Source organism: Crinia signifera, chromosome 3 (genome assembly GCF_055691185.1).
Source record: "Crinia signifera chromosome 3, ASM5569118v1, whole genome shotgun sequence".
NCBI classification, from domain to species: Eukaryota; Metazoa; Chordata; class Amphibia; order Anura; family Myobatrachidae; genus Crinia; species Crinia signifera.
This window is the reverse complement of record NC_139219.1, coordinates 290,008,670-290,032,431: the sequence shown is the minus strand read 5'-3', so window position 1 is coordinate 290,032,431 and position 23,762 is coordinate 290,008,670. Positions and strand designations below refer to the sequence as shown.

Sequence of the window (23,762 nt, the reverse complement as noted above, 5' to 3'; positions counted from 1 at the left end):
GCAGGAACTGAGACTTACCCCCTGTAGCTTGTGAAATCATTTTGTCCAGCTCAGGACCAAAGAGGGCCTTCCACCTCCTTCTTGGAGTCGGCATCTGCATTCCACTGTCTCAACCAAAGAGTACGGCGAGCAGAAACTGAGAGGGCAGAGATACGAGCCGCAAGCATACAAACATCTGAAGAGGCTTCAACCAAATAACCTGCAGCCTCCCGTATGTGTTCCACTAAGAGCAACATATCACTTGCCCCTGGGTCTAGAGAGGAGGCCACCTGGGATGCCCATACCTCCATGGCCCTATTGACCCAACAACCCACTTGTGCTGGACGTTGTAAAAGACCAGCAGCTGTATAAATATTCTTCAGAGCACTCTCTAACCGCCTATCAGACACATCCTTAAGGGTAGAGGCTCCTGGAATGGGTAACACTGTCTTTTTGGACAAGCGTGATACCGAAGAATCAACAGCAGGTGGCGTCTCACAAGACTTTCTAGCATCCTTAGGAAAAGGATAGGCAGTGAAAAATCTCTGGGACACCTGAAACTTTTTGTCTGGGTGTAACCAGGCTTTCTGCAAGTGTTCATCCAGCTCCTCTGAGGCTGGGAAATATGCAGACTGTTTCTGCTTTTTAGCAAACACTGAGGGACGCGCAGCCGGTCTCACCTCCTCTGTGACATTGAGGGTTAACCGGACTGCTTGTATTAAGTCCTCTAAACCCTGAGAAGGGACATCAGTGTCCTGTATAAGCGGAGCATCAGGCTCAGCATCAGGCTGAGCATCAGGGTCATGAAATTCACCCTCCTCTAGAGCTGGCATGTCATCATCTGTATCGTCTAACAGAGGGACCTGAGGAAACATCCTATTAGCAGAAGCCAGTCTAGGGGGAGGGGGTGTAGAGGTGTCTGCATGTAACGCTCTAGACAAACTCTCCATAGCAGAGGTTAACTCTGCCTGCTGATCCCTGGCTGCATCCCTATCTTGTCTGGCCGAAGATAACTCAGAAGCTAGCTGAGAAATCTCTACAGACAACTGGGAAGCCCATACAGGCGTATCCTGCCCCGATGTTGATGGATTGGGGGCTGGGGATGCAGCACATGAGGGACATAAAATGGCGCCCTCCGCGTGTGGCGCGAACTTATTGCTGCACTTTTGGCACGCAATCTTTTTACCAGCCATCATACACTCAGCAATCTTTCACAGAGAGGAGAGAAAGATGGAAATACCGGACAGGAGATGAGGTATAGAAAAAAGGCAGAGTCTGCCACAAGCCCGATATGCGCACTGTATATAAATATAACTTGCGCCGGCTAAGGGACCTTTTTGGACACAGTCCAAGCCGCCCTGACCTCCTATGTCCCGCTGTGACTCACTGCACCAGGGTCACCGGCACTTCAGACGCCTCGAGGGAGCCGCGGATCACGCTGCTGCTTCAATGGCTGCCGCTCCCACAAAGAAGGAGGAAGCGGAAGTACCCAGCATGCCGCGCTCTCGCTCCTCAGGAATGGCGCTGTATTTAAAAAGTGCGCTGCCGCGGCTTTTTACACTGAATCCCCCGCTAACGGGAGATCAGCGCTATACTTACCCCTGCCATGGCTGTCGGGTGCGGCGTGCTGACTGGTCCTCGAGGCGCGCTGCAAGCAGCGGCGACGGGACCTCAGGATCTGTGGATCCTGCAGCCGGGTACCGGAAGGCAAGCTGCATGCAGCTGCGACCGGACCCGCCGACAGCGCCCTCGTCGCAGGCAGGTAGGGACAGGGAGCTACCTGCCTGTCCTCTTGCTGATTGTAGCATCATTTTACAATAAAAATATATAAAGCTCAGGAGTGAGCCTTGAACGCACCCAGCTCCCGCAGGGCACATGCTAAGACTGCCTAGGAGAGGAAGTAGAAGGGGAGGAGTTAGTCACTGTTAATTTATTCTAAAGTGCCCAAGCTCCCTGTGGTCGCCTTCTATTCCCCACTGTAACTCTCCAGTGTCACCTAGTGGAGGAAAGAGAAAATAAAAATAAATCAAGGGTTTTATCAAGGTCCAGGAGAGAAAAATTCTTCAAGTGAAGGAAAGTATTAGAACACGAGGACATGCACTGACACTGGAGGGAGGTTCAGGGGAAATATGAGGAAGAATTACTTCACAGAAAGGGTAGTGGACAATGGAATAGCCTCCCATCAGAGGTGGTAGTGGCTAAGACAGTCGAACAAATTAAACATGCATGGGATAAATATAAGGACATCCTTACATAGGAATAAGGATCACATAGGGTTTATGGGTAACAATATATTTAAAAAAGGGGCAGACTAGATGGGCACAGTGGTTCTTGGGGGTTATTCTGGTTGAGTCCACCAAACCCCACCTGGCGAAAGCCGGTCCGCGACCATCGCATTATGTGGAACGTGCACACATATGTGTGCACCCTCAGGAGGAAATGGGAGGGCAGTTGACATCCAGTTTTATCAGCTGCTCGTCCCCCCACCCACGTCATGGCCTCATTAGCATAACGCCATGAAACACTGGGCATTCCCATATGGTAATGGGGCTGCCCACCGCCCCACTCCGCCCCCCGCCAGCTGTCCTAGGTGTGTGCACCCAGTGATCCCACTATTCGCAGTGGGTGCACGCACCCAGTGCATGCACATGTGCAGAAATGCTCATACGCACAGCCGACCATCGGTTGCAAAGCAACCAGAATACCCCCCCCCCCTTATCTGCTGTCAAATTCTATGTTTAGGGGGCGTGGCTTGGACGAGCTAGGAGCAGGCAGCAGTTTCCTGGAGCTTCTGGATCCCATCCTATATATTATCCTTTTTTTGATCTGATAGATGGCTCTGAAGTTGGTGCTGCTGAGAGAACACCTACCTGACCACCTGGTGCCCCTGCTAAATCTGAGCCCGAAGCGTGGCGAGGGGATACGGATTACTTTACATCTATTCCGTGCCGAGCACAGTGAGCCCCACAAGAGGATGCGCAATACATGTAAAGTAATAAGCGTCGAGAGGCAGAGGGGGCGGGTACATTTTACCTGGGCCCGGGCCTGCCAGGGGGGCCCGAGTCCGGTCACACACTTTAAAAAAAATATTTATTGGGCTGCGGGTGCGTCGGGACGACAAGGACCTGTCCGCCCGCTCGCCCATGTGACCGGCCACCCGCCCGCCCATGTGACCGGCCACCCGCCCATGTGACCGGCCACCCGCCCGTCAGCTGCGGCTGCCCCAGCCTTCCCCTGTCTGTCCCTCTCCTGCACACAGAGAGACAGACGCTAGAAGTCATAGTTCACCTCTAGCGTCTGACAGGAAGCACAGCTCTGCACTTCCTGTGCTCCCTGTCAGAGACGCTGGAAGTGAAAAATGACTTCTAGCGTCTGTCTCTCTGTGCGCAGGGGAAGGCAGGGGCAGCAGCAGCTGATGGGCGGGTGGCAGGACACACGGGCACATATTAACCCCTTGACAACGAGCTAGAACCCCTGGCAACGGAAATCCCCCTTGACAACGAGCATTAACCCCTGGCAAAAAATATTAACCCCCTGGCAACATCCAATAACCCCTGGCAACCCATATTAACCCCTTGGCAATGAGCAAGAACCCCTGGCAATGGACAATAAACCCCCCTTGGCAACGAGCAAGAACCCCTGGAAACGGACATTAACCCCCCTTGGCAATGATCATTAACCCCTGGGAACAAATATAAACCCATTGGCAACAAGCAATAACCCCTGGCAATGCATATTAATCCCTTGGCAACGAGCAAGAACCCCTGGCAACGCACATTAACCCCCCCTTGGCAACGAGCAAGAACCCCTGGCAACGGACATTAACCCCCCCTTGGCAACGGACATTAACCACCTTGGCAACGGACATTAACCCCCTTGGCAACAAGCAGGTAATTTATAATTTATTAGAAGCCTTATTGTGGGGGGCAATGTGGTGTGCCATAGTCAGTGTGTATCGACTTTTGTGTGACATCCCATTGTTTTGGGACGGTCCTGCGGGAATTAGACACTGCATGCATCTAATTAGGCAGGCAGGCAGGGAGGCTGAGGGCATGGCCAGCAGTTCACACAGCACTGGCCATGCCCTCACAGCGACAAAACGGCGCCCAAAATGTTTTGGCCTCCCACATCTTCCCACATCATACCCGACGCTGGAACCTGCTCGCCGCCGGGCCTCCCACATCCTCCCACATCATACCCTACGCCGGAACCTGCTCGCCGCCGGGCCTCCCACGTCGCACATGTCTACCCGACGCCTGCCTCTGCACTGCTGCCGCCTGCCCCCCTCCACAGCTCAGAAAAAGTAAGTCAGTGTGGGGGCACAGGGAGCAATTTTCTTTTAGGGATGCCAATCCCGGGATTGAGCATTTTTCAATCCCAGTGATATTGGTGTACCGGCCCCAAGATTTCTGTTGCCATCCCTTACATAGAAATGACCTTCTAGACCTAATTTGTCTCTGTCCCTGCGTCCCCACCATCTCTGTCCCCACCCTCTGACCCTTTGTCACCACCGTCTCTGTCCCTGCATCCCGCCATCCCGCTCTATGCACCTTTGTCCCCACCATCTCTCTCCCTGCATCCCCACCATTCCTCTCACTGTCCCTGAATTTTGCCTCAATCTGTGTGGCAAAATGTGAATTTTGGCACAATCCATGTGGAATAATGTGAATTCTACGACATTCCATGTGAATTTTGGCTCATTCTGTGTAGCATAATGTGTAAGGGGCAAGTATAAGGAGTCTACTATTGTGTTGCATAAAGGGTATATGGTGTGGTACACACCCCTATATCCTTTTAATGGCCACACCTCTTTTCTGTAGCTCGCCACTCCAGGAGGGCCCTGTGACACTGTTGTACCGGGGCCCAGGATTTCTCTTGGCAGCCCTGGCTGCGCTCGCAACACTATATAGCATCAACTCCATACGTAGTGTATAGTGGGGTTATGAACAGGTACAAAATCACATCAAATCGCATCCGATCGCATTGCATGCAGTTTATCTGCCGCCGTGAAACTAAACAAGTACCTTTAATTTTTGGGGTGTCTAAGTGTACCGCTGCGCTCGCCAAGCTTTGGGCATGGTTCCTCGCTATGCTCAGCACACTATTTTATTCCCCTCTATAACCGCTAGGATAGTAAAGTGTGAAAATGTTGGTTAAAACAAAAAAATCATGAAAAATTGTGTCGACCACGCCCTGTTGACCTGTTACTTGCATCAATCTTTTGATGTCGATGTAAACGCTTCCAGACATTTTTAGGCGTGCAACTATACGCGTTCGACCATGAGTGATTGACGATCCGTCGACCGAATATGATGTTAACTAACCCCCCAAAAGTCTTAACTCCGTCATCATAACTGACCATAATAAAACCCATACACAACTTCCATATAAACTTTCCCTAGCTATACCAATTACTGTGCATGAACAATATAAAATGGCGAATGCGCATGTGCCAGAGCTCACTTATACTAATTGATGGAGATCGCCCCTGACAATGGATCTGTAGAGCCCAGTCAGGTGGGGAGCAAGGTGCAGTATAACTAATAATGTACACTACAGGTAAAAGCCTATTCCCCTGCACTATTCTGGTTCATTCCATCTTATCTTTTTGTAACAAAGAGATGAGGAGTATTGTCACAAATACAGTAATTATGACTCTTTTATTAAAGAACTTCTTTATTCAAGGAAAGATCATCTCAAGCATAACCAAGGTGGACAAATATACACAGCTTCTACAATTACATTATCTCCAATAATAAACCTCACGCCACATCTGTGCTCTCAGTCTGTTACCTCCAGGACCAACTGCTGCTCGCTACCTGCTGTCTCTGCTCTTATAGCCTGACACTGCTCATGTGACATGCTCCTGCAGAGGCTGCTGGGAATTGTAGCCTGCCTGAGTAATCACATGCGCTGTAGTGTGATGCACAGTGCCAGATATAGTACCTTGCAAAGTGGGGTACTGCAGATTGATGTAGGGGAAGATTATAAGACAGACGTCATCATATATTGGAGATACACAAATTACTTGAACCCCTTTCCTTTGTAGCATTTTCGGAGCCCTTGTCATAGAACAGAAAAGCAGGAGTGAATATTGCAAGGGACTGATCTCCTAGAAATGCGTCTGAATCTCTTATGCAATGGTGTACTCTGTGGTTTAGGTTTACCCAATATGCCATCATGTTGACATCTATGGCAATTCTCAAATATTTTCTGCACAAGGGGACCAAATACTGGGATTTCGAGTATTCCTGCCCAAAAAGTGCACATGCCTAAGAGAGGCAAATCCCACCAGCCAGGAGAATTGAATGTGACAAGTACAGGATCCTTTTATGTCCAAGTGCAGCATTGCTAGGCCAAAGCCAGTTAATCCCTGTCATGTCCCCAACAAAGCCATGTGCTGGAATGGTTTCCATTCTGCCCCTGACCTGACCCCTGGCCCCCTCAAGAAGCATATGCCCAGCACCTATTCCCTGGCAAAGTGTGTGCCAAGATGCACGCTAGCTGCTGTTACTGCCGATAGTAAAACAAATAATAAAAATAAAGTGAATGAATAATTAAAAGAACTATTAGGCAGACAGGAGTGGTAGGCAGAAGGGATGGTATTCATGCAGGGTGGTGGTAGACAGACAGGAGTGGTATGCAGACAGAGGATGGTATGCAGGCAGGAGATGGTATGCAGGCAGGGGGGAGTATGCAGACAGGGGGGTATGCAGGTAGGGGGTGGTATACAGGCAGGGGGTGGTATGCAGGTGGGGGGGAGTATGCAGGTAGAGGGTGGTATGCAGGTAGGGAGTTATGCAGGTAGGGGGTGGTATGCAGGTAGGCGGTGGTATGCAGGCAGGGAAAGTATGTAGGCAGGGGGTGGTATGCAGGGAGGGGGTGGTATGCAGGTGGGGTGGTACTCGGGTAGGGGCAATATGCAGGCAGAGAGTGGTATGTAGACAGGGGGGGGAGTATGCAGGCGGGGGTGGTATGCAGGTAGGGGGAGTATGCAATCAGGGGGTGGTATGCAGGTAGGGGCTGATATGCAGACAGGGAGTGGTATGTAGACGGGGGGAGTATGCATACAGGGGTGGTATGCAAGTAGGAGGAGTATGCAATCAGGGGGTGGTATGCAGGCAGGGTGTGGTATGCAGGCAGGGTGTGGTATGCAGGTAGGGGGAGTATGCAGGCAGTGGGCGGTATGGAGGAGGGGGTGGTATGCAGGTAGGGGGTGCTTTGCAGTGGGGTGGGTGGTGGTAAGCATGTAGGGGGTGGTATGACCTCCGTCTACATTTGCATTGCTAAGATCACATATGTTAATCTACTGTTTTCCCCCATTATGACCTTTATACCAGTTCATACCTTATGATAACTATTAGCACCAGCCTGGAGCAGCATCTGCTGAGTACCAATCAGCTTTTTCCTCCTCTTGTTCTCATCCTTCAGTTTCTTTATTTCCTCTTCCAGTTTTATTATCTCGTGCTTAGTTTGCTGACGGTCACTTGCTGATTCTTGTAGCCGCTCCTCCAGCTGTGCGACAGTGTTGCTTAGGTATTCTTGGCACTGTAGGAGGTACTCGATGGTCAACTGTGCCAATTTAAGGATTTTTAGCAACACGGGATCCACTGGTTGCTGACAATATGGACATCTCTCATTATCTAGATTACAGAAGGTGACTGAATTTATACTCTCTTGCAGTGTTGCGATGTCTAATTCCCGAGCCACCTTTTCCACATCAATGGCACTAAAACGCCTAAAGTCAATGCTATCTCTGCGTGGCTGGAACCTAAACGCTTGAATGAAGCTGCCTTTTGGTGAGAGAGCGGCAAAGGACAGAGACGGGTATTGTACTGGAGTCGGGATGTATCCTGGCATCTTTGGTGGAGATGTGGGTGATGGCAGAGATGACAAAGGGTAATATATATTGTTGAGAAAAGGCTGCAAAAGAAAACCAAACAAATTACTGATAGCATGACGCCATAGAGCAGTAACAATTCATATAGTCATACATAATTCATACAATTCATATAGTTAGCTGTTTAAACATCTATGAAAAATACATCTAAGACCTTTTTTTTTTTACTTAAAAGCTGCATAACCAAAAAAAGGGCAAACACAATGGGCCTTATTCTGGTCGTTGCGGTTATATCCGTGTGCGTTCGGCCCGCCGATGTTTTGTGTCTGCGCATGTGCAGAGGCGTCTCTGCGCATGTGCGAGCGGGGCGTACGGCCAAATCCCGCATGATATGTGAACACTCAGAACAGGGGGTGGAGAGGGGCGTGAAGGGCTATTTGGGCTCATTACCATATGCATACGCCCCGCGTTTCATGGGCGTTCCCATGCAAACGCTGGGCGTACGTATGGTAATGCGGCTGTGACGCACGTGTAGGGGGCGGACATATGACATCGCCGAATGTCAGCTGCCCGCCCAGATCCCTGCTTTTGCACGGAAAAATGTCCGTGTGGTCTGAGGTTGCGGGAGCTGGTGGAGCACTCGGTCCTGCATTCGATGGTCTGCGACTATCGAATGATGGGGGAGGTTCCCTGAGATGGAGGAGGCGTATTCCGTGAAAAATACATGTGCGGTCCGTTCGGCTAGCTTCTTACCGCGTACGGACGGAGTTGGCGATCCGTATGGAAGGCGGGGTTTCGCACGCACGGTCCTGGCCGCATATTCGGATCCGGCCGCACCGATCAGAATAAGGGCCAATGTTCTAGAAATTAGACCCAATATAAGGCACACTTAGAAGTGGCAAACAATATTGTGTGTGTGACGGCTACAAATGAAGACTTGAAACATTTGTGGCTATTTCCATAAAGTATGAATCACCACAATAATATACAGGTTGAGTATCCCTTATCCAAATATCCGTTATCCAAATTATTCCTAAAACCATACATTCCAGAAAGTGAAAAAAATAGTTTATTTTTTTTTTTGCTAAAAACCTACTCGGGACATCTGTCAAGGTGCCCATACACGCACCGATTTTCCCGATGCGATCCTATGCGATGAGATGCGCGCTCCCGCGACATCTCATCGCACAGTACAAAAAGTATGTGCTGTACATTTAGCACAAAAAGTACCGGGTAATCGGTACATGTATGGGCACCTTAAAAGCACTACTGGGGACATGATCTGTAACTGGCACTACTGGGGACATGATCTGTAACTGGCACTACTGGGGACATGATATGTAACTGTCACTACTGGGGACATGATCTGTAACTGGCACTACTGGGGACATGATATGTAACTGGCACTACTGGGGACATGATCTGTAACTGGCACTACTGGGGACATGATCTGTAATTGGCACTACTGGGGACATGATCTGTAACTGGCACTACTGGGGGCATGATCTGTAACTGGCACTACTGAGGACATGATCTGTAACTGGCACTACTGGGGACATGATCTGTAACAGGCACTACTGAGGACATGATATGTAACTGGCACTACTGGGGACATGATCTGTAACTGGCACTACTGGGGACATGATCTGTAACTGGCACTACTGGGGACATGATATGTAACTGTCACTACTGGGGACATGATCTGTAACTGGCACTACTGGGGACATGATATGTAACTGGCACTACTGGGGACATGATCTGTAACTGGCACTACTGGGGACATGATCTGTAATTGGCACTACTGGGGACATGATCTGTAACTGGCACTACTGGGGGCATGATCTGTAACTGGCACTACTGAGGACATGATATGTAACTGGCACTACTGGGGACATGATCTGTAACAGGCACTACTGAGGACATGATATGTAACTGGCACTACTGGGGACATGATCTGTAATTGGCACTACTGGGGGCATGATCTGTAACTGGCACTACTGAGGACATGATATGTAACTGGCACTACTGGGGACATGATCTGTAACAGGCACTACTGAGGACATGATATGTAACTGGCACTACTGGGGACATGATCTGTAACTGGCACTACTGAGGACATGATCTGTAACTGGCACTACTGGGGACATGATCTGTAACTGGCACTACTGAGGACATGATCTGTAACTGGCACTAAATATCTTCAAGAAAATGATTGCTTGGCATTCACATTCAGTATCTGAGATAGTACACAAACTTTGTTTCATGTTTTGAAACCTTGTTTTATGCACATTTGTGTGTATTTGATGTGTTTGATGTGTTTATACAACATAAATGCAAGATACCTCAAGATACATCGTTGAAATATTAAAATATTCTGAAATACGGAATAATCCGTTACCCAAAATTCTCCTGGTCCTGAGCATTTTGGATAAGGGATACTCCACCTGTATAATGCTAAATATTATAATAAAAAAATAACAACATAATGATAATGAGTGCTGGCTGTTTATCACTCTCCATTTGATCACTTTTGAAGTTTAGAGAATCTAGCCCTCTATCTTTTATCTTCTAGAATGTGCTAAATAAATAAGGAGTAGATTCTGATTGGTTGCCTATAGCAAGATGCCATGTGAAACACAAGCCCCATCTTAGTAAATAAACCCCTCAGAGATTTATAGGGCCCGATTCAGAGGTGGACATAATAACAAAGTTTGTGTAATTCACTGGTTATTTATGTACTGGGCAATGTCAGTATCGCACTGTGCACATTAGCATTTAGTGAGAGGTAGTGAGCAGGGGCTCAGAGAGGAGTGAAAGTGGGATGGGACGAGGCTATGTGTCAGGGGGTGGGACAAGGCTGACCTCACTAAGCCCTGCCCCAGTGACAGGCAGCCGCGGCAATTTGCGGGTTTGCGGATTGGGGAGGGGCTTAAATTATGCAATATTATGTGATTTGCGCCAATTTAGCCCCACCCCCTCCCCATGAGCCTGCAAAATTCAGAATTTTATGCAGCAGGGAAGGGGGCTGTGGGGACGATGGGGGAGACTTGCCCACCTTCCCGGGGGGGGGGGGGGGGCCAGGAGGGAGACCCGATTTGCGGGAGCCTCCCGGATATTCCGGGAGGGAATACAAGTATGTTTCAGAGTAGTGCGGCACTGCCTACCTGAATCAGGCCCATAAGTGGAATAGAAGTTGCCCATTACAACCACCCAGTAGCCAGCTATAATTTTTCTAGCACAATCTATAAAATGACCCTTACAAGCTGATTGGTTGCTATGGGAAACCTATCTACTCTATTTCTATTTAAGGCCTGATAAAAGACCATAATGTCCCTGAAAATCAATACAAATATGTGACAACACATAACTTGTAACCTCCATTACAAACAGCCATGAATATACAGTAGTTAGCCATCCTTTGATAAAGCCGTTCCTACCATTAGGCCTTGCAGTACATGAAATGTCCACCTAGTGTCAGTATTACCCCAGTAACTGCTGAGGCTTCATGTAGACTTGGTATATTTAGCATAAATTGTACAGTACAGAAATATATGTATACTTACACTCCCCCCGCATCAATAACGACCCCCGTACATGCAGCTCAATTCTGACTATCTAGAACAGGGGTCCTCAAACTATTGCGCTCTGGGACCCCATCAGGCAATAAAAATAATTACCGGACCCCAGCAAGTTACTGCAGAAGGTCATCACATCACATGTGTAGTCAGCAGACAGCACATACATGGCAGCATTGTGGAGGCACAAAGGGTGAGATGTACTAAAAGTGATAAAATGGAGAGTGATAAACCACCAACCAATCAGCTCCTACCTGTTGTTTTTCAAATACAGCCTGTGACATGACAGGTTGGAGCTGATTGGCTGGTGGTTTATCACTCTCCATTTTATCACTTTTCAAGGCTTAGTTCATCTCACTCCTTGAATCACTGACTGAAATTAGAATAGTCATCTAATGGTCAGCAACATGGAGTCACGACCCATGCTGCTCAGGACCCACAGTTTGAGAACTGGTGATCTAGAAGAAGGAAATAAGGTGAGGAGAGGTTACTGGCAGGCTGAATACAAATACGGGTGAGGAGGGGGCTGTTGGGAGTCCCCCCTGTCGGCTACTGAGCAGCGGTGAATAAACGCACAGCGTCTATTCCCGCAGCCAGGGGGCTGGGGGGCATGGCTAGAGGCTCGCAGAGCCTCTGGGTCATGCCCCCATAGCGGCAAAACGGGGGTGTGGCCTCAGGGGAGAGCCACAAGTATAGACCACGCCCCAAAATTAGGCCACGCCCCAGAAAATTATGGCGCGCAACATTCTGTCCCTCATCCGTCTCCCTGAAACTTGGGAGGTATGCTACATAGCTACAAAAAAAGTCATTACTGTATATCTAATCTACAAGGTGAATAAAACAATAACTATTGTAACATCAAACATTAGACTCCCATTATAACCACACAAACAGACATTCAGAGATTATTTATTATTTCATTCAGTTATTTGTAAATGTCTATTATTATTCATTATAAAACAAATACAGCTTTCACTGCAATGCTAGAAAGCATTCAGATAAATTAACAGCTTTCATTAATATTTTAATTGTTTTACATATGACAAAACCACAACATACCTGATTCTTTTTAGTAAATGAATGGTTTGGGACGTACAGTATTACATTACATGGTCCTATAGCAAACATTTTGCAGGGGAAAACATTTTGAGTTTCAATGCAATTTTAGATTTGATTCTCTCCATACATACCATGTCTGCTTACATTTAAGCGTCTTCAGGATCTGTTTGATAATTTGGTAACCAGGTGTGTACAGAAGTAACCTGACTCCACAAGTCTTTCAACAGTATCCTGTATAACACTGCATGCAATCCAGCCATGCTGGTTTGTTTACCCACAGACTGTTACTGTACTGTAAAACATCTCCCCTATAACTGCTAAAGGGGTTTGTAAAATAGTCGTAAAAAGTTCTGTTTTTACAATGTTCTAAAATTGCGTCTAATACGCAAGTGCGTCTCAGTAATTACTGCGGCAGGGTACGGCAACCACTTCAGGGAGACGGTCAGGGTTAGGAGTTCGGTCGCGCGTGCGTTTCATGCACAAAGGGGGGTGCAGGCGCAAGTGCGTCTCATACACAATAAAGCACGCATTTGCCAGTGCTCCATGTTACATACTGGCAAATGCCTCCATTTCAAACCCCTACTATCCACATCAGCCCGAAGCGTAGCGAGCACAGCGAGCCCCGCAAGGGGATGCGGTACGCGTCCTTCCGACCTGTTCCGACCTGTTCATACCCCACTATCTACGTCGGCATGGAGATTATTCTATAAAGTGTGGCGAGCCTGATGCGTGGCTTGATTTCTGCATCCCCTCGCGGAGCTCGCTGTGCTTGCCACTCTTTGGGCACGGTGGCTCGCTACGCTCGTCACACTTTATAAATTCAGTCCACGCCTACGTGGATAGTGGGGGTATGAACAGGTCGGGAGGACGCATACTGCGTCCCCTCACGGGGCTCGCCCCGCTTCGGGCTGATGTGGATAGTAGGCGTGTTTCAGGAACACATTCACACCTGTAATAAGCGGTAACACAATGCGGACTGACTACTCTAACTGCGTAACGTAAGGCTGACTGTATACGCTAACTGCGTAATGCTGACTGACTACGTAAGCGCTGGTTAGCCAGGAACATGCACACAGTTGCAGATACAAGCTGATTACGGGATTACGCAGGCTGCGGGAACACGACACTGATGCTGACAGGGACACTATGCTGACTACGTAATTGCCGCCATGAAACTACACAATTACCAAAAAATCTAATAAAAAAATATATAAAATGGGGAAAAATATATATTTTTTATTATAGTAAGAAGTAAGTATGATTTATCTGAATAGCAAAATGTTTTTGGTACTTGTGTATTATCACGGCACCCCCGATATGTCATTGCGCAATATTTAATCGCATCGCATGCCATACACCTGATGCACTGCGATGCGATGCGATTTTAGCCCCCTATGCGATGAAAAATTGTATAAGCACCCTAATGGGTGCTTACAATGTTAAATGCACCCCCACGCCACCCCCCCAGTATAAACGTGAACCCGAAGCGTGGCGAGCGCAGCAGTGGTATGCGTCCTACGACCTTTTCATACCCCCACTATCCACGTCGGCGTGGAGCTGATTTTATAAAGTGTGGCGAGCGCAGCGAGCCCCACGAGGAGACGCGTATACCTGTGAATTTATGCGCGTCCCCTTGCCACGCTTCGGGCTCGGTGGCTCGCTGCGCTCGCCACACTTTGTAAAATCAACTCCACGCCGACGTGGATAGTAGGGGTATGAAAAGATCGTAGGACGCGTACCGCTGCCCCTCGCGGGCTCGCTGCGCTCGCCATGCTTCAGATTCACGTTTATACTGGGGGGGGGTGGTGTGGGGTGCATTTAACATTGTAAGCACCCATTAGGGTGCTTATACAAGTTATAATCGCATCCCATCGCATTGTATGGCATTGTATGCCATATACAATGCCATACAATTTTAAAATTGTATAACATTGTCCAACATCGCGCGATATCGCATCGCATACCATCGCATGCATTATGCACAGCACAAACCCCTCTGCACTGCACAACACCCGTCTACACACTGCACAAAACAAAACCCCTCTAGTCTGCACTGCACAACACCCCTCTGCAGGCTTCACTGTGCAACACCCCTCTGTCTGCTCTGCACTGCACAGCACCCCTCTACACACTGCACAAAACAAGACCCGTCTAGCAGGGGCGTAACTAGATATCAGTAGGCCCCATAGCAAAAGATTGTAAGGGCCCCCCATTTACCAACTGATGGTGATAAATCTATGTAAAACATATTACTTAGACAGTAAAGATGGGCCCCCCTCAGCTCTGGGCCCCATAGCAGCTGCACCCCTTGCACCAATGGTAGTTACGCCCCTGCCGTCTAGTCTGCACTGAACAACACCCCTCTGAGTCTGCACAGCACAAACCCCTCTGCAGTCTGCACTGTGCAACACCCCACTGCACAGCACCCCTCTGCACAACACCCCTCTGCACACTAATGATTGATGTGACAAGTGATTGTGATCCACCGGCCACGAGCAGAGCAGTGCGCAGCTGTCTGTGAAATGGCGCAGAATTCTCGGAACGCCGAGCTTTTATAGACTCAGCGTCTTGCGAGAATCCAAGGCCAGATTCCAACGTTCAGCTGCGCTCGGGTTTCCGAACAATGCCGGAAACTCACGAGTGCTGCTCGCAGACATTGAGCCAGGCTGTGTTCTGAGATTGACAGAATTCTAATAAACATACATAGGGGTATGTTCAATGTCGGGGGCTAGCTGTGACAGCGAGCAGGGCTGGCTGCTCACTGTCACAGCTAACCCTGTCAGTATTCAACTGACCCCCCGCTCACCCCGCGTCTGAATGCAGGGGGCTCCCTGCATTAGTCGCGAGCCTCGCTGTTTGGGGGAATCCTCGCTGTCATGTGCGGCCAGCGCGGGGGTTAAACAGTAAGGATTGCTGCTTTTCTGCGATCCCCGCTGTTTATCCCCCTCGCCGGCAGCATTGAATACTGCACATAGTGGTATCAGGCTGAAATGGCTTTTCCACTCCTGTATTTAAGAAGTTTTGTAATAACATAATTTCTCAAAAACAGGGCTTTGGCGGGTCCCTCTTCAGTAAGGGCCCTTCCTTATAACAAGAGACCTAAGCATGGTCAAATGTGATTGGCAAAATGTTTTCCAATGCTGGGACCCTGCTACTCTACATAGAGCACATGGGCCCTAAATCAGGTATGGTGGGAGTTGCTGTGAGTGCTTCTTCCTTGGAAGCAGCATTAATAGCCCAGTATGTCGATAAAGCAGCAGAAGGCATCTGTTGTGAGTAGTCGCCTGCTACCGCAGTAGATAGTGATCTGCGCTACATACTAGGGCACAGCATCGGATGGTGGTAACAACAATGGACGGATTGTGGCACCCATCCCTGCTCTTTAACTAACTTGTCCATGCACCAATCATTGCTGTGGGTATGGATCATTTGGGCAACAGTGTCTAGGTAGACAGTCAAAAGGTCAACCACTATTGGTCGACAGTCAAAAAGTCGACACATGGAAAAGGCCAACATACATTCGGTCGACATGGTCAAAAGGCCGACACAAGCAAAATGACAACATGAAAAAGGTTGGCGTGGGAAAAGGTCAACATGAGTTTTTCACTTTTTAGGTGTCTATGTCGTTTTTTAAATAAAAAAAAAATGTCACCTTTTTCTATGCCGAACTTTTCATGTGTCGACCTAGACACTGTCATCCTAATTACCGCATTCCCATGACCAGCGGATCGGCAGAACTACGCTCAGTGTCCTGACACTTAAAAAAAAAAATGAATGCAGTTCTGCTGTGCCATTGGTGGAGGGAAACCATCTGGTTCTGCTCCATCGATGGCAAAAGAATTCAACATTGGCCATAAACCATTTAGGATTATGAATCATTGGTGGTCGATGGCCAAACCTAGCAGCAGCGACCAGACCGTAATGAGGTCTCTGGTGGTGTGTATCGGTACGCACCAGACTGCTATCAATAGAAGGGGAGAGGGTTGGGGGAACAGCCATACAACGTGGAAAACCCTTTATAAGAAGTCACAAGGTTAACAATATCCGGTCACCTTTACCCAAACACAGCCCAGAACAATCATACACAGCACATACTGACAGCAACAAAGTGACAACTTACTGTACTGTAACTAAACTACTGTACTAGCAGCGATCATGGACATCAGCTGTACAATACTGTATATGGATAGAGAATCATAGGCAATCAATCTCATGGAGGTCACATCATATGGTAATACATAGAGCGAGTAACGTACAGGGTACCTGAGCTTTCCCTGAATAGCAGGTACTGTAGTAGATCAGCTGGAAGCCGTCCCCATGCTGCCCAGAGAGATGAATGACTACAAGCTGGGAAGGATCAGTGTCACTCTCTGCACTGTTACACTACACCAGCAGCAGCACAGCAGGAAGGCGGCTCTGTAACCAGGGAAGCTACATGATCAGTAGATGACAAACAGCCAGAGCCCGGCCTTAGCTGTGCAGCAACTGCCATCCTGTACCTGCCTCAATACACCTGTCTGACTACACTGTGTTAAGCTGGCCATACATCAGAAAGATCGATCTTAATATTGATAGTGCTCATGATTGTGTACAATTTCCCTTGAAATCCCCGGCAGTCCTTGGTGGTTTTTGTACACACAATCTACACCCAATCCATCATACAATCAGTCATACAATCCATCTGCTGCATGATTGTGTATACAAGATGTGCACACAATCTGCATACAATCCATCTTACAATCAGTCATACAATCCATCTGATGATTGATTGTATGATTGTGTACACAAGATGTGCACACAATCTGCATACAATCCATCTTACAATCAATTGAGATTGTATGATTGGGTACAATATCTTTTTGATGTATGGCCACCTTAAGCTTGTATGTACACACTGCACTGCCACCACAGCTCCTCAGTAATATACAGTACTGTATACAATAGTGGGGTTACTTGTTAGCTTACATGTTTTATGTGCAAATCTGACAGAAGTATCACACAACAGCCAATGTGACATTATTAACCCCTTCACTGGCACTCCTGAGAATTTACCGGCTCTGCTAAAGTGCCCAGACTGGCAATCCCGGAAAATTCTCGGGATTGCCACTGTCTGTCTCTTAGTGCCGGGCAATGCCGCTGAGCAATCCCCCCGGCTGTGTGCCGTATGACTTGCTAACATCCCGTTGCACACTGGGTTGCCGGTGGCAGCGGACGATGTAGTGCTCAGCGGCGCTGCCCGGCTCCTGGGAGAGACAGTGGTGGGGTTTTTTTAGGGAGCACTCCCAAAAAAACCTCACCCATTGGGTAGCGCTCCCTATTAAACCAGACCACTGAAGGAGTTAAACTCAACGTGTGCATGTATGTGTTTGGGTATGGGTCTTGGATCAATCAGTAAAGGTCGACATGGCTTAGGACAAAACATGGAATAGGTTGAATAAGGTCGATAGGGTTGGAAGGTGGACACAAGAATTAGGTCAACGATGGAAAGGTCGACAGTCAAAAGGTTGACATCGTTTTTCACAGTTATTTTTCAACACTGGACACTGATGCTGCGCGCGGCACACTATTCTATTCTCCCACCACACCGCAGTGCATGGTAGGGCATGAAATACTACCTGTCGGCACATGTCGGCTAAAAAAACAGTGAAAAACTCATGTCGACCTTGCTTGTGTCGATCTTAGCCGTGTCAACCTATTTCATGTGTCGACCTAACCATGTCGACCTTCAGTGGTCGATCCACAGTGCATGTCGACCTAAATAGGATCGACCCAATGACCGTATCCCATTGTGCTGCAGTGCTGTGCCCGGCTACCGCTCATATGGACAGAGTACTATATAATGGACTTGTACTGGCTGGGATGGAATGAAAAGGAAAGTATTACCGGCCATTCAGAATGGAACTCTCAGCAGTGATAAAGAAGTGAGGAGAAGTGATAAAGTGCCTGGTACTTTATCACCGGCCAATCAGCTCCTGACTGTTAAGTTACAGGCTGGGTTTAAAAAGGAACAGTTAGGAGCTGATTGGCCGGTGATAAAGTACCAGACACTTAATCACTTCTCCCTCATCACTTATCAAAACCACTTTGGCAAAATCTTCAGTGCATCTAGTCAAAATTGCTTAGTCAGAATTGTCCATTAGCCTATATCTCACCGTGTGTACGGGGTTTAAGATCTTGTGTTGACATCTCATCACTCTTTCTGGTCTCCTTTATTGGTATCATTGAGCACCCAGAGATGGTCAGCTAAAGTGCCCCAAATGTGTTTGCTTGTAGGGATAACTGTAAAGCCAATACCATTTTTCCAGACCAGTGGTTCTCAAACTGTGGGTCCTGACCCTAAAGTGAGTCCTGACCTTCTCAGTATGGGGTCGCGACTCTATGTTGCTGACCATTAGGCTGATGACTTCTCTAATCTCAGTCAGTGCTTCAAGGAGTCTGATACTGTAGATCTGTTGAATTGTCTGCTATTTTAGACTCCTCCCATCGGGTTGGGACCATTTGGTCTACAGCATGATGGTTGACAGCCATTAGGTCGACACCATTAGGTTGACATGGGAAAATTTTAACATGTGTCTAGGTCGAAATGGGAAAAGGTTGACATGGTTCTAGGTCAAAAGGTCATTAGTTCGACAGGTCGTTAGTTCAACAGGTCATTAGTTCGTCAATATCTAGGTCGACAGTCAAAAGGTCGACATGGAGTTTTTCACTGTTTTTTTACACAGTCGACATGGACACAGTTTAAAGTGCACAGCATCCCCTCGCATCGCTCGCTGCGCTCGCAATGTGTCGAGCACTATTTTATTCTCCCACCACGCCCTAGTGGATGGTGGGGAATGAAATACCGCCTGTCGGCACATGTCAGCTCAAAAAACAGTGAAAACTCCCATGTCGACCTTTTGACTGTCGACATAGACACTGTCGAACTAATGACCTGTCAAACTAATGAACTGTCGAACTAGTGACCTTTCGACCTAGAACATGTTGTCCTTTTCCCATGTCGACCTTTTCCCATGTCGACCTAATGGTGTCAACCTAATGAGTGTCGACCATCATGCTGTAGACCAAATCAGAGCCGGCCTTAGGCATAGGCAAACCAAGCAATTGCCTAGGGCATTTGGAATGCCTAGGGGCACCAGCAGCTTCTGCTGATTAAAATGATATGCATCATGCCTATATTCTGTGTGAGAGTGAGGCTGTATCTGCATATGAAATAGTGTATTCATGGAAATCACTGTAACATAGCATTCCGTACGCAGGTACAGCCACAGTCGCACACAGAAATTAGGCTGCCATATATTTTAATCATCAGAAGCTCCTTTGGGGGCATTATGGTTATAAGGACATTAATAATGTGTAAGGGGCAATACTGTGTGGTATTATCAGGGGTGCCGAGAGAAAGGGGTAGGGGGTACAAATTACCCAGGCCAAAGTCTGATGGAAGGGCCCAGTGGGGGCCCGGGGCCCCCTCCTCTTAAGTGACAGCAGCAGCTGCAGCTCTTCTCCTCTGCATAGCACACACTGCTTTGTGCTGGGTTGCAGTGTGGCCATGGAGGTGCTTAAAATACAATATTTTCTCTGGATTTTTAAGGGTATAATTTGATTAATGTGAGAAGTAATGTACATAAGGTAAAGTGGTACTACAGTGTGATGTAACGTTAATAAGGGACACCATCGCATGATATAATGTGAATAAAGTTGCACTACTGTGTGGCATTATTTGAATTGGGGGTGCTTTTGTGTGGCCATGCCCCTTCCCAGCAAGAACACACCCCTGTTTGGGCTGCGCACCGAATGTGTGCACTGTTTCTATTTAAAATATTGCGGGTAGGAGCACCAAAATGATGACTGCTATGAGGGTTGATGGTGCTGGGAAAGGGGAGCAGGGTCAGAGGCGGAACTAGTGGCGGTGCTAGGGTTGCACCAGCCAAAATCTTGCCTAGGGCTTCATTTAGGATAGGGCCGGCTCTGGACCAAATGACCACATCCCTCCCATCATGTAGTGCCTCCACAATGCTGCCATGTATGTGCTGTCTGCTGACCACACATGTGATGTGATGACCTTCTGCAGTAACTTGCTGGGGTCCTGTAATTATTTTTATTGTCTGATGTGGTCCCAGAGCAAAATAGTTTGAGGACCCCTGTAAATACCTTACATCTTATAGTGTGTACACACGGTGCGATTCTGGCTCATGGGCAATTTTGACTATGAGGTTTTGACGATCTTGAATTTTGACTATGTGCTATTTGGCCGGTATACGGTCGTTAGGTCGAAACATATAAGATCGACATGCATTGGTGTCGACCACTTAAGATTGACATGGCTTAGGTCGACACGTGAATTAGGTCAACAGGGTTCTCCCAGGGTACACTCTGCTGTTGATCACATGCTATTGTAATGAGGATGGGCACAAGGCCTATCAGAGCAGGGGGGAGGGTTTAGACAGGGTAGGAATGATCACGAGTTTAGAGTGACCACCCTCTGTTTAAGAAGCCCCACCCACCCTTCCCTATTTCTCTTCCTCTTCGGCGGCGGTAAAGAACGGTCATTCTTTAAGAACTCTGTATGTGTGTAGGTAGTGGGGGTGCACTCTCCCTCGACATTGATTGTCATGGGCCATGCTTCTGTCCGGGGGATGGCCGTCACCACCAGGCCTGGTGGCTGACCAGGGAGAGTGGTCACCCAGCGTTGTATGTATGATTAAGTGATCTTTAACCCCACCTTTCCTATAGTGACCGTTCTTTAGTGCCGCCACCATTCATAGTCTTAGTTAATTGTCAAAATAAATTTGACATTCTTTTTGAAACGCCAGCACTTTGTGTCATGTCTTTATTTTAAGTTAAGTTATATAAGGTTTAGAGTTAAGTTTGTATTTAGGTGTATCAACCGTCGGGGTGGGCCAGGGGGATACCCGATGGTGAGTTTATGGTGTTTGTCCTTTACTACTGTATATGGGGTTTCCTATGGACTGTTTACAGTTATATTCTTGCTTTCAGATGAGATGAAAATACTGGATATGCGGTAGCAATAATTCTGCATAAAATCACGAAACAAGCAAAAGGTTGACATATTAAAATATTGACACAAGTTTTACATTTTTCTGCGTGTCGGAGTTGACACCTGAGAGCGTGGATCCCCAGTTACTGCACCACTTCCCTCGCCATGCTTCATTCAGGCGCCGTTTGTCATCCACATGGATGGTAAAGTATGGCAGCGTTAATAATAAAAAATCATGTTGCTCGTTTCATGCGTCGACCGATGGAATGTTAACCTTTTTGCTTGTGTCGACCTTTTTATAAAGCCTGAAGACTCAGCCATTCGGATACCACAAAGTGTGTATACTCTACTGTCTCGTAAATGAAGCTGCAATCATCCATAAAATCTATGGCTATAACTTTCAACAGTTTAATTTCATGGAGGTCAGTCACATAAGTCACATAAAATGAAGAGTTACAGAAGCGCAGCAACAAGTCACACATCCACAGAGTATACACTATCCCTCAGAGACACCTATGGTAATACATAGAGCGAGTAACATACAGGGTACCTGAGCTTTCCCTGAATAGCAGGTACTGTAGTAGATCAGCTGGAAGCCGTCCCCATGCTGCACAGAGAGATGAATGACTACAAGCTGGAAAGGATCAGTGTCACTCTCTGCACTGTTACACTACACCAGCAGCAGCACAGCAGGAAGGCGGCTCTGTAACCAGGGAAGCTACATGATCAGTAGATGACAAACAGCCAGAGCCCGGCCTTAGCTGTGCAGCAACTGCCATCCTGTACCGGCCTAAATACACCTGTCTGACTACACTGTGTAATAGGACGTACACACGGTTCAATGTAGTCCATACTTGCCTACCCTCCTGCATTCTACAGGATACTCCCTGAAATAGCAGCAATCTCCCTCTCTCCCTCATTAGTCTAGCAATCTCCCTCATTTCACCTAGCACATTACACTGTTACATTTTTGGGGAAAAGGTATGAGAGATAGATACATTTACATTGAATCATCAGCACCATTTTCCAGCACTTTACCAAACTACCTTTACTAACTGCTTAGGGGCTCATCTACATTTGGATAGAAGTCATTTTAAAAGATTCCTCTCAGATGCAGCAGTACACACCCACTTCTAGGTGCCACGTTCATAATCTCATTTCACAATCTCTCCATATATGGAACTAGACACGCCCTGTTGGTGGAACATGACACGCCCCCTGAATGGGGCCCTTTACAAAATTCTACTACCAACTATTATCTCCCTGAAACTAGTTTTCAAAAGTAGGTAAGTATGATGTAGTCTATTTCTCTATTCGATTTTACTTATATAACCAAAATTGAATCGTAATCTAACTGAAATCGAACGGATCTCGAACACATTCTTTATAAACATATTCTAAATCGAATGTGTACACGACACAGTGCAATTCGTTCCCGGTTCAATCAGGGTCAAATCGGGATTGAATAGAAAGTAAATCGCACCGTGTGGATACTACTCAAGCTTGTATTTGCCCACCTCCGTCCCCAAACTGGCCGGAAGGCTCACGAAAATAGGCTACACACCGACATCACGCACACATTACACAGCATTCAATACTAGCATGCTGCTGTTACTTTTATCAGACTTGCTGTTAACTGTTTAAATGGTTGCCCAGCGACCACTCTGTTGTAAGTCCGTTATTATAAAGCAATTCAATAATCTAAAAGATTTGTATATTTTAGGATTTTTTTTATACTGTACATTTATTATTTATTTGCAGTTTCTTATATAGCGCAGCAGATTCCGTTGCGCTTACATATAGAGACCTTTGTTAGATTACCCTTTTGTTAATTTGTTAACATAATATAAATAATAGATTTCCAAGTTAAGATCTCCAGAAAAGCAAAGAGTTAATAAATCAGGAACGCCCAGTAACTATAACTTAATCCATGCTGAACTCAGATGGTTGCCCAGCAGCAAATCTTCGCATACTGTGCATGTTTACAAGCTCATGCAAATGAGATAACTACTATTTCATTCAAGGACTAGCCACTGTTTAGATAAAGAAAGCATACACTCCAACAGTTGAAGGGCAGAAATCGGTACACATTTAGGGAGGGGGCGTGGTCACTGGTAAAGTGGGCATGGCCTTTATGAATTAATGTGTACTGGGCAGTGGGTAGTTTTTTAATGTACAGGGGGAGCAGCATTTAATGTCACATACAGGGGGAGCGGCCTGTGGTGTGTCCTATTATACAGTGTGAGCAGCATGTACTGTCCTATCATACATGGGGAACACTGGTGGCAGGTGTGTAGGGGGGGGGGGTGCACTG

The 23,762-nt window shown here is 47.3% G+C and overlaps 1 protein-coding gene across 5 annotated transcripts in view; it reads right to left on the bottom strand.

Annotated features, from left to right (window-relative positions):
* DZIP1L (DAZ interacting zinc finger protein 1 like) overlaps window positions 1-22,170 on the bottom strand; it is a 58,356-nt gene extending 36,186 nt beyond the window's left edge. For 2 of the 5 annotated variants that reach the window (XM_083178430.1, XM_083178429.1), the window contains exons 1-2: window positions 16,717-16,912; window positions 7,327-7,902 (exon numbers count right to left, since the gene is read on the bottom strand). In XM_083178430.1, coding sequence (XP_083034556.1) covers window positions 7,327-7,839 — 513 coding nt within the window. In that variant the 5' untranslated portion in view covers window positions 7,840-7,902; window positions 16,717-16,912. Of the gene's footprint in view, window positions 1-7,326; window positions 7,903-16,709; window positions 16,913-21,998 lie in introns of those variants that run through there. The other 3 variants (XM_083178428.1, XM_083178427.1, XM_083178426.1) reach the window with 3 other exon arrangements.
* Window positions 22,171-23,762: the final 1,592 nt, after the last annotated feature.